At 33.5% G+C, this 18,107-nt stretch overlaps 1 protein-coding gene across 10 annotated transcripts in view; it reads right to left on the bottom strand.

Annotated features, from left to right (window-relative positions):
• The window catches only part of OXR1 (oxidation resistance 1), a 469,361-nt gene that overhangs the window by 42,124 nt on the left and 409,130 nt on the right, over positions 1–18,107 (bottom strand). For all 10 annotated transcript variants that reach the window (XM_015145857.3, XM_015145860.3, XM_015145862.3 and 7 more), the window contains 4 exons: positions 17,907–18,056; positions 9,133–9,317; positions 5,057–5,820; positions 1,453–1,621 (listed from right to left, as the gene is read on the bottom strand). In XM_015145857.3, the coding sequence (XP_015001343.2) occupies positions 1,453–1,621; positions 5,057–5,820; positions 9,133–9,317; positions 17,907–18,056 (1,268 nt within the window). The remainder of the gene's footprint in view (positions 1–1,452; positions 1,622–5,056; positions 5,821–9,132; positions 9,318–17,906; positions 18,057–18,107) is intronic.

The raw sequence follows: 18,107 nt of genomic DNA, 5'->3' as shown, positions 1-18,107 counted from the left end.
TCACTGATGATCACTAAAAACACTGTGACAAAAATGATTAATTTTTGGAATTACATAGAAACAAGTTTAAATAATTGAAAGACATTATCAAAAAAATGAAATTCTCTTCAGTCTCACTGACTTTTCTATGAACAAAGCTTCTCAGTACTTATAAAGAAAAATAAAAGGGAGAGGCAGAATTGATGCTGAGTCCTATCTCATCCTTTCAATGAAACATAGTAATCTATCAATGGATACAGAAAAGGTCCATCTATCTCCTTAAGACAGGCATTTCCTATGATATTTTACTTTTTATGTGTAATACTTTTGTTTAGCAGTATCTTTTCAAGTATGTTAGCATAGCATTATCTTAGAAAGTAGAGATAGTATCTTACTGTGTAGCAAAGGGTAATCATGTTTACTGTCCATTATAAAAATTCAGGTTCCCTAAACTTATGGTTCCTCTTCTGTAAAATAACCTCAGGTACGTGCAGCTGTCATTTGGCCTTCTTCACATTCTTTGTGGGAAAGGAGGTACAGAGAAATCTCACAATTGCTGATGCTCTGATTACTGCTATTGTACAGATGTTTGTGCTTTCTCCCAGCATGCACCAAATGGAGGCAGACTAAGTTGTTGGCTTGCAGGTAGCCTAAAACCTTAACCCTTTACTATTTTTACAAGTCACAGAAAATGTTAAAATAAATGCAATTTCAGTATACACACATACAGATATGTGAATGTGTTAAGTATATGTAGTTTGTTGCAAAGAACTATAATAGGGGATAAAAATATAGCACCTTATGAGATTGTGTGAGGTGGTATTATGGAAATACAAGTTTAAAGAGAAAAAGTAATGATGCAATGTCTAACTGTTAAAGTAATTTTAAGTGAATAATAGGGAGAGAGGGAAAGTTGTTATAACGTTTCAATTCTACTGCATATAAGTAACAGTATTTACTTACAATGTAAAAATTCACAAGATAGTACAATAGACATCGTTTACAACTGCTTAAAACTTATGAAAAATTTAATTGTGCAAAGGGTACACATAAATATTGTGAAGACCACTACATCCTTTTAGTAGTTAATTTGGTGTCATGTATACAGAAGGTATTTAATGAATATTTGAGGAATTTTTAGTATAAACAATGATATACCATTAGCTGCCTTCAGGAAGCAGCTTCATTAAATAATATTTTAATGACTCTTCTTGCTCCAAGGTATATCTTACATTTCTTTACTCCCCAAATGGGATATTTGTTCACATTTTAAAATAATAAACTACAAAAGAGAATGCAATTAAAAATGGGGCAAATTATAAAGTAGGGGCAAAATGGTTTCAAATAGACTTATTGTCTGCTTTTAATCATAAACTATGTTTCAATAGTTTATCATTGGTATTTTGATACACAAAATAATTTTAGTTCAAAGAATCTCAGTAATGTTTTCAAGTCCTCATATGGGTTTTTTACCTTTCTTGTGGCACAGCAAACCAATATTCATGCTTCTTATCTCTCTGTGCATACTGTTGCATTGTAGCACTTGCTTGAGATACAAATGTTTTCCTCATTGGTTTTCCGACTCTGAGACACAAGAACTTATGTAATCGATGCCTTCTCTTTTCTTTTAAAAGTGCAGAACCTAGAATTGAGATGAAACAGTGTTTATTCAATTCTCATACACCAAGTTTAAGTAGTTTAGTTAATTTTACCTTCAAAATTCTGACAAATAATTACAGAATAAAACCTCACTTTACCGGCACTAAAGTAAATTTTCTTAAGTAATTTATATTTTTTTCCTTCAAAGGTAAAGTCACAAATACAACATGACTAAACTAACAAAAGAGCCAAGTTAATGAACAAAAATTATGTCTGAGGACATTAAGAAAAAAATGTAAAAGTTTCAGAAACATTATTACTTTTTCAACACCCATACTAATTTTATATACACACACATATTATATAAATAATTTTCTACATATTCTCTATCAGTCTTTTTGAATGACATCTAAATAACTGTAGAAGTTTTAAAGGCATACTTAACATGGTTGTTCCAGACAAAAATTTAATGAAGTTTCTAATGCTTTTACATGTATACAAAATTGTAATAAAACAGTCAACAATATGTTATTCTGCCACTGTTTGGACAGCTAATTAAGAATGAATTAGTTCTAACTCTTTCAACCAGAGGTGCTGATAGAGTATACTGAGGGTCTGAATATATAGGTGAATTTAGGAACCCAGACATTTATTAGCTTACCAAGGCAGCACACTGGAGGAAATAGCACTTATAGTCAGGAGATCTGGGTACTCGTCATGGCTTTTTCTGTGCAGTATTATACAAGGTAGATAATCTATGGGAACCCCGCTATTTTCATGTGGTCAAAACGATGAACTTTCACCATTCTTCTCATAATTGTACTAGAGAGTTTTATATTTATTACATAATTTTATTATAAAGTCATAAAGATCAGAAAGTTTGAATATTTCTCTATTACAGAATATGAAATAACTTAAAATTACTTAAAACTAATTATTCCAAAAAAATAAGAAAACAAATGGTAACAGTTTAGAGATGTCTGTTTAAAAATATCTATCAATTTTTCTCCTTTTAATATTTGGTTATAATAACCTCCCCTAACCCCATTAAACCCCAAACCCCCACAACAAAATTAGTCCACCACATTATCAGGTTAAATGGATTATTTTATCGTTTTCAAAGGTTTTATAATATAACTATCAGATGTAGTCAAAGATCTTCAAAATATAAGGTAACTATCAGATGCATTTTCTGTCTTTGATGTTTTGAAGAATGCTGGGCAGCATTCTTTAAAATCTCTTAACAATACAGATTGTTAATAACAACTGGATGTCTTAATAAGCAAATAGTTAAATAAATTTTAGGGCCATTAAAGCCATGTTTTCAAACAACTGTAATGACATGGGAAAAGGTTCATGACATAAAAAAGTAGGATACAATAGTATAGTATAATCCTGATTTGATGTAAATAACAAATTAATATGTATGATTTTATTCTATAAGAAAGACAAATATATTGAATGTTAACAATGATCGTTCCTGGGTGACAAATTCCAGGTGATTTTTATAAACTTTCTAGAATCTTCCTATGTTTGCCAAATGTTCTTTACTGAACATGCATTAGTTTTGAATTAAAAAAAGGATTACAGAAGAAAAATATTTGATCTTTTATAGAACTTGGTTCAAGTATTAATACATGAATTCTTTTAATATCTACTGAACACAGCCCTTAGATCTTCAGGGTATCTCAACTGGATGATGAACAGAAAATTCGGTATTTTAAAAACTGAGCCAAATCTTGTGTACTGCTGCGGGGAAGGTAAAATGGTGCGGCCACTATGGAAAACAGTACAGTGGTTCCTCAAGAAATTAAACATAGATTTACCATATGATCCAGAACTCCACTCTGGGTATATACCCAAAAAAAATTCAAAGGAGGGATTCAAACAGATATTTGTACACTAATGTTCAAAGCAGCATTATTCACAATAGCCAAAAGGTCAAAACAACCAAAATGTCCAGCAACAAAGGAATAGACAAAATGTATACACTTACAATGGAATATTATTCAGCCTTAAAAAGATAGGAAATTCTAACACATGCTACAGAATAAATGATCTTTGAAGGCATTATGCCAAGTGAAATAAGCCAAACATCAATGGATAAATATTGTATGACTCCACTCACATGAAGTATCTAGAGTAGTTAAATTCAGAAACGAAGAATGTTGGTTGCTAAAAGCTATGAGCAAGGGAGAAAAGCAAGTTATTCGTTTTTGTATTTTATTTTTTTGTTTGAGAAAGGATCTTGCTCTGTTGCTCAGGCTGGAGTGCAGTGGCATGACCATGGCTCACAGCAGCCTCGACCTCCTAGGTTCAATCAATTCTCCCATCTCCGTCTCCCGAGTATTGGGCCTACAGGTGTGCACCAGCATGTCTGACTAATTTTTGTAATTTTTTTTTCTAGAAACAGGGTTTTACCATGGTGCCCAAGCTGTTCTCCAACTCTTAGGTTCAAGCAACCTGCCTGCCTCAGCCTCCCAAAGTGATAGGATTACAGGCATAAGCCACCATGCCTGGACAACTTATTGTTTAATGGGTACAGAGTTTCAAGTTCAGAAGATGAAAAAAGCTCTGGAAATGGACAGTAGTGATGATCTGCATAACAATGTGAATGTTCTAATACCACTGCACTGTAGATATAAAAATGCTTCAGATAATGTATTTATGTTACATTTTACCACAATTTTAAAAAGTCATAAATTTTATTTTATGTATTACAGCAAAACAAAAATCTTTGAATTTAAAAAATGAAAGTTCACATGTAAATTGGATTAATCTGGGATAAACATTCTAATAGAATTAATATCAGAAATGTTAGCTAAGTTAGTTGTTATACCCCATTTAACCCATAATGTATTAACAGAAGCACAGTATATTAGAAATACAAGACTGAAAATAGTATAATTGTCAGAAGTAAACAGTACCAGCAAACTGAAAGATAAAATAGTGTTTTTATTTGTCCTGAGTGCAGGTTTTTAAAAGAAAGTAATTAGATAATGATGATGAAACTTCTCGATATGTGAAAGAATTCTATAAATACATTTTTATGTTTAACTGTACTTTTATAAAGATGGGATTACAACTTTGGCAATTAAAATGTTATATATGAAAAAAGACATTTTTAATGGTAACATACCAAAACTTTTTAAAAGAAAATGGAGTGATCAAAGGTATTATACAGCTTTTGTGCACTTTCTCAAGAAATAAATTATTTAACGACAGGATATAGTGAGCCAAGAATGTTTAAACATCGTGGGTAGCAATGATGCTCATTATGTGTACGATCCACCTGTGGGATAAGAAAAGACAGCAGACACTGGAGACTCTATATACTTGTCCCCAGAGAATTATCAGTCAAGGGTCACTCGCTTATTCTTCAGGTTGGCCTAAGGTACAGTGGCTTTTGAGTCAGTGAGGAAAGACGGAGATACCACAGAATCGGATGAACTAACTTTATTTACTCTATAACACTTACTTTCTATGTGTCCATCAGCAGATGTAATTTTATGCTTAGCTTCTTTTTGTGACACTTGTTGAATATTTTCCCTTTGCTGTTTAGTTTGTTGCATAGTATGGGTTTTCCAAAGTTTGCGTAGCTCTTCTACCTCTGTCTCTGAGTCCCGATTTTGCTCCTTTCCTTGTTTCCCTTTAACAGTTTGCTTTTGTTTAAATTCTGCTGTTTCCCCACAAGGCATATTTTCTTTTTTACTCTCTTCTTGGTGTAGAGAATTCTCACGAAGAAAAAAATCCTGGTCTGAATTACCTTTTATATTTGTACTGTCTTCTTTAGGGCCTGATATTCCTTGAAAGTTATCTGCAATCTGATCTCCTTCCTTAATGGCCATTTCAAGATTATTTAAATCAGTTTTATGACATAAAGTCCCAACTTCATTTGTAGAATGTTCAGTATCAGATCTTGAGTGACCAGGAGTACCAGTAGATTCTGATTTGACTGTCAGACTTTCTACTTCAGTCTGATTGACAGTTTGCACAGATTCTGATGACGCACCAGAAGATTTATCTTGTTGCAGTTCATCTGAAGATACAAGCTCCTCTCGTATAGGGGAAAGTTCTGATTCTGTGAACACATCTTCAGAAAGAGACTCCTCAGTGCTCCTAGGAGCAGTGCTGGCACTATCATTACCTGCATCTCGGATTCTTGAGTCTATTTCCTCAGTGTTACTTCCTGTCATTTTCTTTGAATGGCAGAAGTCCCTTCCTGATAGCTGATCTATTTCTCTGTCATTAAACAAAATTAAAAATAATTAGACTTTTAAAATTGTGGTATTTTATTTTCCACACACTGAACACTGAATTAATATCACTAAAAAGGCTTTTTAACAAAGGGATGTAGCACGTATCTCCAGAGAATATAAAAAATCTGATTTATTCAATATGACCAAATAATTAAGTTTAAAGACCAAGTAATTCTATAAATCAAGTAATCAAGCCAAACTTTTACATCAATTGCTTAATATTTGGGAAATATCAAAGTAAGATTTCCTTGCAAGTAATCTACTTGAAGGGAATTTGATGACATAATTCCTGGGTAAAGCTATAATTCTAAACTAAAATTTATTCACTGATGGAATATGGAAAATAAACATAGAGAAATGTTTAATTAAAATTTTAAATCTCCCAATAAAGTAAAAAAAACTGATTTACACACACACACACACACACACACAGACAGAGTGCTTATTTACATTCAAATGGAGCTTAAACTAAAATATATGGCTCAAATGTAAGGCTTAAAACCAATCTGAATAGAACTCAAACAAAAGTATTTAGAGAAAATCTTCACACTAACAAGTATACTCTTTAACACCTCTAAGAGAACTTGTTCAGGTAAAAAGTTTATATATTAGAAAAATGAATGGTTCATAACTGGGTCTAAACTTTCAGATTTAATGTCATTTGTATGTGTAAACACTAATGTTCAAAAGTTAAGTTCTGGAAAGAGGGAGTGTAAACCTCTATACCATGCAACGTAAGTTGGTAATTTAAAATGATGGTTACAAGAAGTTTGTGATAAATGAAAATTATATGCGTTCTTAACGAAAAAAGTATTAACATTTTTATATATATATATCGTTTGAGAACCATGTAAAATATGCTGAATAGATAAGATTGGAAAGTAAGTCAACACAAAAATAATTGGCTACCTCTGAATGGTGAAGCTGGGTAACTCTTTTTCTCTTGTTCCGTTTTTTGGTATTTTCCAATTTTTCTGTAACAAGTATGCATAACTTCTACAACTAGGATGGATACATTTTTTAAGTATTAATTAGTTGAAGTCAATATCTCTGCTGCCTTTGTATCTGATTCATTTTAAAAAACACAAGAATCTAGTTTGTTATTAAATATACAATAGTGTCATCTACTGGTGATGCATTCAAACTGCACCTATAGGGTGTTGGAACGGGCTAAAGTTTTGAGAAATTTTATCTGCACATTAAAAAAATTAGAAGACCCTTATGTAAGAGATAAGTATAACAAACATGACAGGATATATATTTAGAAAAGTGCTATACTCTTCAGATTTAATATGCTGAAAGGCTATAAACATTTATGCCAATGATGTTGCTACTGTTGAATGTAATACCATAATACCTTTGAAATCAACCTCCCAAGGAGTATAAGACAGAAGAAAAGCAATCAAATCTTATACCTCATTTTTGCCATACATTTGTTTTATTTATCTAATTTTGTGCCAAATATTGTTTTTAATCAATCCATAAGGCAGAATTTAAAGATATTTCTTTTTGAAGAAATATCTTTAAACATTTAAATCCAGGTGACACTTTCCAGGTGACGATGAATGATAAAACAGTGATTTGAAAGGGAAGAGCTATACAGCATCCTTGTAGAATAGTGATAGATTGTTCGGAATAAGAGAACCCCAAAGTACCATACTGCAAATGGAAAAGGACAAAGCCAGGCACTGTGGCTCACACCTATAATCCCAGCACTTTGGCAGGCCTAGGCCAGCGTATCACTTGAGGTCAGGAGTTCGAGACCAACCTGGCCAACATGATGAAACCCTGTCTCTACTAAAAATACAAAAATTAGCCAGATGTGGTGGCAGGTGTCTATATTCTCAGCTACTCGGAAGACTAAGGCAGGAGAACTGCTTGAACCCAGGAGGAGGATGTTGCAGATGGTGCTACTGCATTCCAGACTGGGTGATACAGCGAGACTCCATCTCAAAAAAAAAAAAAAAGAAAGAAAAAGAAAAAGAAAGAAAACGAGGTCAACAGAAAAATAATCTCACCAATGACTGTCTCTCTCTCTCTTTCTCTCTCTCTCTATATATACACACATATATGTATATCTATATATGTATCTCCTTCCTCTTCTCTGAATCTAATCCTTCACTCTTTTACCTTTGTCTCATCCCATTATCCACTCCCACAATAATCCTTATTTGCTGAAACTGGCCTTCGATGATGATCTACAAATATAACTAATACAGAGGATACTAACACCTTCTAGGAATTATCTGCAACTCTAAATATTAGTCTACCATGTCAAAATAGTATCTGTTGGGTGGGAGGTAAAGTGGAGACTTTTTGAGCAAATGATTTTATTCTGTCACAGATATTCTACCAATTCATTTAGTCTTCCTCAGAAACAAAAATAATTTGTTCCTTTTTTCCTTTGTAAGTTGCTCTGCCCCACAAGGGTTAATTTTAAAACAGCTATCATTCCTGCGGGTTAACACAGGTATATAAATATCAGTATCAGTTAAAGTGAAGACAATTTTAAAATGTTGGTAGTCATGTATGAAGGAATGAGGAGGTTATTTCCTAGTACATATCAATTTTCTTCCTTGCTACTTCTCCTTCCTTTCTTTGTATACCTTTTATCTTTTTCTCCTTTTATTTCCCATTCCTACTTTTCTTTCTGCCCATTACTTTGGACAAGCATATTACTTTCAAAAGCTGTGTCCACACTGTAGTCTCACAGCTACCTTAACATATCACACAAATCCTCTGACCAGTATATTCCAAAGTTAACTCTTTATATTTGAGCAAGTTGTGGGTTTTCTTCCCTGTACTTTACACTATATTTTACACTGGGAGAGAAGATTGCAAACATATAAATCAATTAAAAAAAAAAAAGCTGTCTTGCCCACAGCAATGTCAGGTCTTTGCTCATGTGGCCTCTCCCAAATCACACCTCTTCAGTCACTTCCAAGGGAAATTTGAAAACTACCCCGACAGTGATTATTCACAGGGGTAATTTAGAATACTGAAAGCTGTGTCTGAATAAAAAGGGCTGGTAAACACTGAATTAAATGGGCACTATAGGTTGCTTTTCAAATATCTGGTTCTCTGACCACATACACAAATACAAACCTAAGATAATTCCTAACTATCCCAGGTGCAAATTAAGAATAATCTTCTCAATAATGCATATATTTTTGTTTCATTATTGACAAAATAAAAGGCAGCTATAAGAAAACTATTAAAAATAGTTAAGGTATTAGACAAGGATCAACTATCTAGATACAATAAAGTTGCAAAGGAATATAAATGTCACTCTTACATGGGTAAGGATTCCTTTATTTTGCTATCCAAAATTTCTTTGTACATTGCAGCTGACATCACCTCTTCCATTGGACACATGATGCCATATTCCTCACAGCCATTCTCTTGAACCAAAGGGTCAGTTTTATGTGGATCAAACATTATATTATTTGGTGTAACTAGCAGCACACCACTGACTGTGCCCTAAGGTGAAAAAAGAAAGTAACATTTAATCCTCAAGGTTGGTATTTCAAAAATTATCTAGCTATTTTTACTAATTTTCTTCTGATGTTAGGCCATATATAAAAATAGTACACTCAGGAACTGTGGCATTCTCATGAAAGCATTTTTATTAAAACCCAAGTTTTCCCAGTAAATTCTCCTCTTTAGGAGAGGTAGAATATCATATTCCCCCAAAGACAATCAAGTAAGGAAATAAAATTTGCAAACTGAGTAAAATACTGAGTTACCTCATAACAGAAAGGTAACCTCAGTAAGGTAAGAAGGGACTATAAAGTCATGCAAGGCATGTGCCACCTTTTATGTTAATCTGCATACTGCTTCCTGTGTTATTCCCTCACTACAAGTATCAAATACAGTGCCATGTATACAGTGCAGACTCAATAAATAATGTTGATAATCCAATGCATTATATTATAAAAGGAAAAGAGTGTAATATCTTTAAAACATATCTTTAAAAAATGTGTTTCCACTTGACTCTGCTACTACCTAGATTTGTGACCTTGGGCAAGGAGTCTCTGGGCTTATTTCTTCATCTGTAAAATTACGTAGATTATATGACATCTAAAGTATATAGTGTACATATACTTTAAACTCACCATGAAAAGCTATAAACTTTTAAATATATTTATAAAATTGTGATACAGGGCAGGCACGGTGGCTTACGCCTGTAATCCCAGCACTCTGGGAGGCTGAGGTGGGTGGATCACTTGAGGCCAGGACTTCCAGACCAGCCTGGCCAACATGGCGAAACCTCGTCTCTATTAAAAACCACAAACTAGCTGGGCCTGGTGGTATGTGCCTGTAATCCCAGCTACTTGGGAGGCTTAGGCATGCAAATCGCTTGAACCCGTGAGGCAGAGGTTGTAGTCAGCTGAAATCACACCATGGCACTCCAGCCTGGGCAACAGAGTGAGACTCCATCTCAAAAAAAGTAAAATAAAATAAATAAATAAAATAGTGATACAAATCTTAAAAGTTCAACCTTCTTATTTTATAAATGAGCAAACTAGGGTCCACAGGCAGCTGATCACATTAACATGAATATTTACTGAATACTTCATATGTATCATGCATGTATATATGCATATTACTTATCTGATCTTCACAATCATAGCTCTGAGATTGGGAAAACCATTTCCATTTTACTGATGGAGAAACTAATGCTGAGAAACACCCAGAAACTAGTCCTAAACAGCTAGGATTTGAAGTCCAGGTAGTTCATGTTTTATGCTACATATAATTCCTCTGTATCCAAGTCACAAACTATAATCACTCCAAAGGCACAACGTTCCTTAATTTCATTTTCAAATTTTCAGTCCACTATATATCCTGCAACTGTAAAAATGAAGAGCCAGAAATAATTTTAAAAATAAACTAAATAGCTTCTTATCCAAGTAAAAAGAAAAATTCAAATCCTGATTGATTTGGCATCACACCCTCCTCCCAAGTCCATATTCAGTTCTGTGAATTTACCTGGTTTAACTTTAAGAATACAAAAATTAAGTTATGGCAGATATTGCTTTTAAAAATGATCAAATAAAAAGTAAATCTACAGAAAATGGTCATCCAATCACAAGTGAAAAAAAGCTACCGCAGATGTTCAAGATCATATACAGTTAATGCATACAATATTGGAAAGAAGAGTATACGTGTGTGTGTGCAGTTTGGTGAGGGAGAAGGAATCAATATGAAACTCTGAATAGCACCTCATTTAGTTGAAGACATGGACCACCTAAATAAGAAGTAACTTTATATAAACTACAGCCTATTTCTCTTTCAATTAATATTTTAATGAGATCCATACACATCAGTTTGTATTCCTGGGTCACGTACCAACTCAAGTCAATGAGAGATGGTAAAGTACATTGTAGAGAACATTTACATTGTCAGGGATAATCCAAGATGTAGATAATCAAGGATACAGTATATTTGATGTTAAAAAAAAAAACAACAACTTTAAAGGTTTCTGATCTTTCATAACTTCCTCTCTCCCATCTTCTGTAAACTTATTTGAGAAAGGAAACCAAGCAGTCAGCTAGAAATAAAAAAAATCAAGCTCTAAATCCTCTGAAAGACTTCAGGTTACTCTTCATTTCATAAATTTCACCTTTGCATTAGTTTTAACCGATTATTTGGTTCACTAGCATAACACTACATTTTGTCTTGTCTTTTAGGAAGATTTTCACAAAGTCAGTGATAACCAGCTAGGTATGACAGAAAAGGCCCAGTATACTGATGATGCTTTTAATTCTCTATATATCTTAATACTACAATCCTAGTACTGTAACTACACAAGTCATTTGAAAAGCATCTCAAAACCATGCTTCTACTTTTTGGATTAGAAAGGGTTTGAAGTCCTACCCACTAGACAGATCAATCTGCTAATGTTACTTTCCAGGAATCTCCCTTATGTGCTATTACTAAAAAGACACACTGATATATTCTTTAAGTTTCCTTCCCTCTGCTACACATTCAAAGTTCCCATACAGCTGGGGCTTTCTGCGGTAATCTGTCAGATGTCATTCTCCATAAATCAAGAGTTGGCCAAGAGAAGCATTTCTTCAACATAAAATTCATGAAAATGTCTTGAAAAAGTAGATTCTCAAATTCATTTGATCAAGTTGAAAATCATAAACTCATACTAAAGCACTCCCATCTCATTACTTTTAAAATATTTCATAACTCCTACATATTATCCGCATTATATTAACACTATTATGAGCAAGACATTTTCAATTAAAGTATCTACTTAATCCACGTGACCTTCAGAAACTTTAAGCACAGATTATTCTTTTGTATTAACAACTTCCATTTCCTTATGTGCAACTACCTGACTAATCTTCTAAGGAGAAATTATTTCTATTAGAAAATTAAGTAAAAAAAAAAAAAAAAGTCTATCTGCAAAAGAAAAATTACCACTTACATTACAATATTTCTGCAAATACTAAGAGATACAATCATTATAATTGAGAATCCATCCTAGCAAAGAGAAAAGCTTATACTGATATTTTTTCAGTCTTACATCCACAATAAGTTTCCATAATTTTACATAAATAACCTTTACTATAATCAACTTGTAGGAAGATGAAAAAGAAAAAAAAACTTCCATGAGAAAGCACCAGTTTCTGCTTCTCTCCTACTGTACAGCAGAATACACAGAGCCAGCCTACAAGGGATTACATCCCGAAGACACCAGGCTGCAGATCACTCCGAATCCTGCCAATGACCTCATCTTTGCTTTGATCCTTAAATAAAATTTTTGTTCAGATATCAAATGAACTTCTGCTTCTAGCCAAGAACTAATGCTGCCTAAAACTACAACACACACACACACACACACACACACACACACACACACACACACACCACTTACACAAAATACGTGACATAATTGTTTTCAGACACTGGAATGCTAGGCAACGATACCTGAATAAGGAGAAACATGTAAGATCAGCTCTTTGATTACCCAAGCATACTGAGTGGAGAAAGTTTCCAGTCCACAGGCAGAGAAAAAACAAGCAAAACAACAAACCAACCCAGAAATGAGCACTGTCCAGTGAGAAAGCTTTAGAGGTCTACAAAGGGTTCCCTTCCAGCTTTGAACTGAGTACTGATTACCACCTACATGTATAGCAGCTATCCAAGGATAAGAGGAGAGTACTTAAAAAGAGCAGAAGAAACGATACTCAGTGTCCCCACAGTAAGAATAGTTCGTGTTCTCACTAAACATTAAAGCAAAAAAATCTTGTATTTACAAAGCCTCAGAACACTTACAAGTGTATTGTCTTAGTAAGGAGAAAAATTAGCTACAGACTAAAGGCTGTTATCGTCTTAACAAAACTTATGAACAAGCCATTACCAAGTGATCATCAAAGAAAAAAAAGCCACAATAGGATCAAGAAATAACGGTGCCACAGATAAAAAGTACAAAATATATATAGGAATACAAAAATATTCAGTATCCAATTACATAAAATTCATGATGTCTGGTAGCCAATCAAAAATTACCAGGCATGTAAATAAACAGAAAAAAATGAACCACATTAAAGAGAAAAATCAATAAAAGCAAACAGATACAGAAGTAACAGAGATGGAAGAACTGGTACAAAAAAAGACATTAAAACAATTATTATAACCATATTCAACAATATAGAAGATTATACACAGTATGGATATGGAAAATACAAGAGACCCAGTATGAACTTACAGGGAGAAAAACTACAATGTGTGAGATGAAATATGCTGGATAGGATTAAGAGTAGATTAGCCATGGCAGAAAAAATACTGGTGAATTTAAAAATAAGCAATTAAAATTATCCAAAATGAAAACAGAGGAAAAAAATGAATGGAGTATGAGGGAGCTGTGAGACCCAATGTCAAGCAGCCTAAAATATGCAGAATTGGAGTTCACAAAGAAGAGGAAAGAGAGGATGGGAGACAAAAAATATTTGAAGAAATCTGGCCATTTTCCAAATTTGGCATGAACTATAAACCTACAGAACAAAGCTAAAGGAATCCTCAGCAAAACAAATACAAAAAATATACCAAGGCACATCCTAATAAAATTGCTCAAAATCAGTGACAAATAGAACATTTTAAGTGCAACCAAAGATAGACACATTTTTTAACAGAACACCAAACATAAAAATAATGCAAGACTTCACTTTAGAAAAACGCGAGCCAGAAAACAGTGGAGTAAATTTTTAAAGTTCTGAAAAGAAATAAAACCTCATCAACTGAAAATTCTGTCTAGTGAAAATATCTTTCGAAAATGAAGAAGATATCTGGGTAGAAAATAAGCATATAAGAAGATGCTCTATTATATGCCATTAGAGAATTTATAATTAACACAGTGAGATACTACTACTACAGATCTAATAGAATGGCTGAAGTCTAAAACACTGAAAACATCAAATGTTGGTGAGGCTGTGGAACAGGGATTCCCATTGCTTACTGGATACAAAATAGCACAGGTCCTTTGGAGGAGAGTTCATCAGTTTCTTACTAAGCTAACAATGGTCTTACCATACCATCTAGCAATCATGATCCTTGATATTTTACCTGAGATGAAAACTTACCACACAAAACCTGCACATGAATGTTCAGAGTAGTTTTATTTACATGTGCCAAAACTTAAGAGTAATCAAGATGTCCTTTAATAGGGGAATGGAGAAACTACAGTACATCCACTCAGTGGAATATTCAGTAGTAATAGCAAAAAGAATTAAGCTGTCAAGCTGCAAAAGACATGGAAGAACCTCAAACACACACTGCTAAGTGAAAGAAGCCAAGATGAATTCATTCAGTCATACTCTATGATTCCAACTATATGACACTCTAAAAAAAGGCAAAACTATAGAGACAGTAAGAAGATCATTAATTACCAGGAGTTCAGGGAAAGACAGGGAAAGAGGGATGAATAAGTGGTACATAGAGGATTTTTAGCCCAATGAAACTAATCTGGTAATACCGTAATGATAGATAAATGTCATTATACATTTGTTATAGCCCATAGAATATACAACATGAGAGAATCTTATGGGCTTTCCTTGGTGCCTGAATATTGGTTCATTGATTGAAACACATATAGCACACAAGAGCAAGATGTTAATAAGGGAAACTGGGGAAAGGCGGAGAGTGTAAATACAAATTCTAGCTTCTGCTCAATTCTTCCGTCCACTCAAAATTGCTCTAAAAATGAAAGTATATTAATTTAAAAAAATTCAATGGACCAAAAAAAGATAAAATGGCATAAAATTTAGAAGTTAGGGGTCCTTTTTTATAAACACACATATAATTTTGAAAATACACATAAACATGCTACGCGCGGTGGCTCACGCTTGTAATCCTAGCACTTTGGGAGGCTGAGGTAGGTGGATCATGAGGTCAGGAGTTCGAGACCAGCCTGGCCAACATGGTGAAACCCCCTCTCTACTAAAAAAATACAAAAATTAGCCAGACGTGGTGGTGCGCACCTGTAGTCCTAGCTACTTAGGAGGCTGAGGCAGGAGAACTGCTTGAACCCGGGAGGTGGATGTTGCAGTGAGCTGAGATCGGGCCACTGCACTCCAGCCTGGGCAACAGAGTGAGACTCTGTCTCGGGAAAAAAAAAAAAAAAAAGAAAGAAAGAAAAGAAAATATACATAAACATGATAGTAACATTTAATAAAAGATGGAAAAATATAGACTTTCTCAAGGCAAATAAACACTGAAAGAATTTATCACTAGGTGACCTACACCATAAGAAATTTAGAAGTCCTTAAATAAAAGGAAAAATGATACAAATGGAAATCTGCATCTACAAAAAGGACTGACAAGCGTAAGGAATAAGTGGATAAATATAATAGACTTTACCCTTATTTTAAAAATTATTTTAAATTAACTTTTAAAGCAAAAATAATAACAATGTATTGTGGTGTTTATAACATGTAGAAATAAGAGGGGTTACAATAAGAACACAGAGGCTTGAAGGGGGAAATAAAAGTATACTGTTATAAGGTGTGTGTACTATATGAAAAGTGGCATATATGCTATAATGCTACTTAAAGTGAGAAAGTAACATATTAAAGATATATATTATAAACTCTAAACAGCCACTAATAGGACAGTGTTACAGCTAATAAGTCAACAAAGGAGATAACATAAAACTATTTTTAAAAACTCAATGTGACAGAAAGCAGAAAGACAGAACAAACAAAAAACTAATAGCAAGATGGTAGAGTTAAACCTAACCATATAAATAATCACGCTAAATGAAAAGGGAAAGATTATCTAAAGAAGTGAGATCTAACTACATGCTAACTACAGGAAACTCACTTTCTAAAGTCATAGGCTATGAATAAAAGAATGGAAAAAGATAAACCATGTTAACACTTATCAAAAGGAAGCTAAAGTGACTATATTAGTAAACATCAAAGTAGATTTCATTGCAAAGAGTATTACCAAGAATAAAGAATGTCTTTCATAATGACAATCAAGTCAATTAATCAAGACAACACAAGAATCCTAAACATTTTTAAGCCTAGTAACAGTTTCAAAATACATTAAAAAAAAAAAAACTGATAGAACTGAAAGGCAAAAACAGATAAATCCACAATAACAGTGAGATAGTTCAAAATTCTTCTATCAATAACTGATATACAGAAAATCCAGAAATACAGGACACTATCACTCAATTTTATTTGATTGACATTTGTGGAATATTCCATCCAACAACAACACATTCTTTTAAAGTGCACACATTACATTTATTAAAATATATGATATTCTAGACCATAAAACAGGTCTTAATAATTTAAGCCTTCAAATAGTAGTATATTCTCTGATCACACAGAATCAAATTAGAAATTAGTAAAAGAAAGTTATCTAGAAAAATAAAACACTCTCAAATGGGTCAAAGAAGAAATCAAGAGAAAATACTTTAAAGAAAATGAAAACACAACATTTAAAACAATATTTAGGGCGAAATGCATACCACTAAATGCTCATTATGTGTTTCAAATACTCATAAATTTATGAATTATGACTATAAAGACACAGTTCTCATGTGTGACTTCTAAAGATACTATCATGTAATAGACATTTTTTGAGCAAAACCTGGAGTTTATTTTCCAACTCTATTACTTTACTATATTCTCTTTTCAGATTAGAAGTTTTTGTTTAGAAAAGCAACAAAGTGAAGTAGATAAAATAGATTCTGGGCTGGGCGCGATGGCTCACACCTGTAATCCCAGCACTTTGGGAGGCTGAAAACGAGTGGATCATCTGAGGTTAGGAGTTTGAGACCAGCTTGGCCAACATGGTGAAACCCTGTCTCTACTAAAAACATAAAAAATTAGCTGGATGTGGTGGTGGGTGCTTATAATCTCAGCTACTCAGGAGGCTGAGGCAGGAGAATTGCTTGAACCCAGGAGGCGGAGGTGGCAGTGAGCCGAGATCACGCCACTGCGCTCCAGCCTGGGCAATAAGAGCGAAACTTCGTCTCAAAAAAAGAAAAAAAAAAAAAAAAGAAAAAAAAAAAAGATTATGACTAGGTTTGAATTCTGGCCATTACAGAGAGATCTTGGACCTATTAACCTTTCCTGTTTTGTTTTTTCCTGTAGAAAAGAAATATGACTGTCTATTTCACAGGACTGTTTTGAATTGATAAAATAATTAAGACTCCTCAAATAGTTTCTGGCAAGGTACTTAATAAATACTAGATATCTTTCTATTTGTGTGCTATACTAGTGATGCAGAAGTTCACACTCCACACAGTACCCGGCAGCAGTCTTTTTTATTCACACTTCTGAAATATCCTACCAACAGCAACTTAGCTGTGCCTTAGTGAATTTATTTATATCCCATTACCTTTAACAATTACTACAGATCATCAGACTCTAAGTTACAAGCAACATCCATACTAACCCAAAATAATAGTATCACCAGCACCTTTTTACAATATTCAAGCATTTGCTGACACTGATGACTTAAAACGTAAATGCCAAACTATTATATGTTAGTAATAACGAAAGCATGATTAAAGGTCTTCTCTAAAGTGTCATTCTTTACCTTGCCACTGGTAATATATTTGCAATTAATTTTAAGAAATTTCTCAGTAAATGCTTCCTCCTCCTCAGAAGTTGAAGACACAACTCGTGCAGGTCGAATACCAGTGAAAGTAGATGAGGGAGTTGTTTCTTTTGGATGGACATCAGGATTCTTTTAAAAAAAAAAAAAAGAAAAGAAAAGAAAAAAAAGCAGAAAACAAAA

This window comes from Macaca mulatta, chromosome 8, assembly GCF_049350105.2.
Source record: "Macaca mulatta isolate MMU2019108-1 chromosome 8, T2T-MMU8v2.0, whole genome shotgun sequence".
NCBI lineage: Eukaryota > Metazoa > Chordata > Mammalia > Primates > Cercopithecidae > Macaca > Macaca mulatta.
Note: the sequence above shows the minus strand (reverse complement) of the source record. Positions and strands in the feature narration are given on the sequence as shown.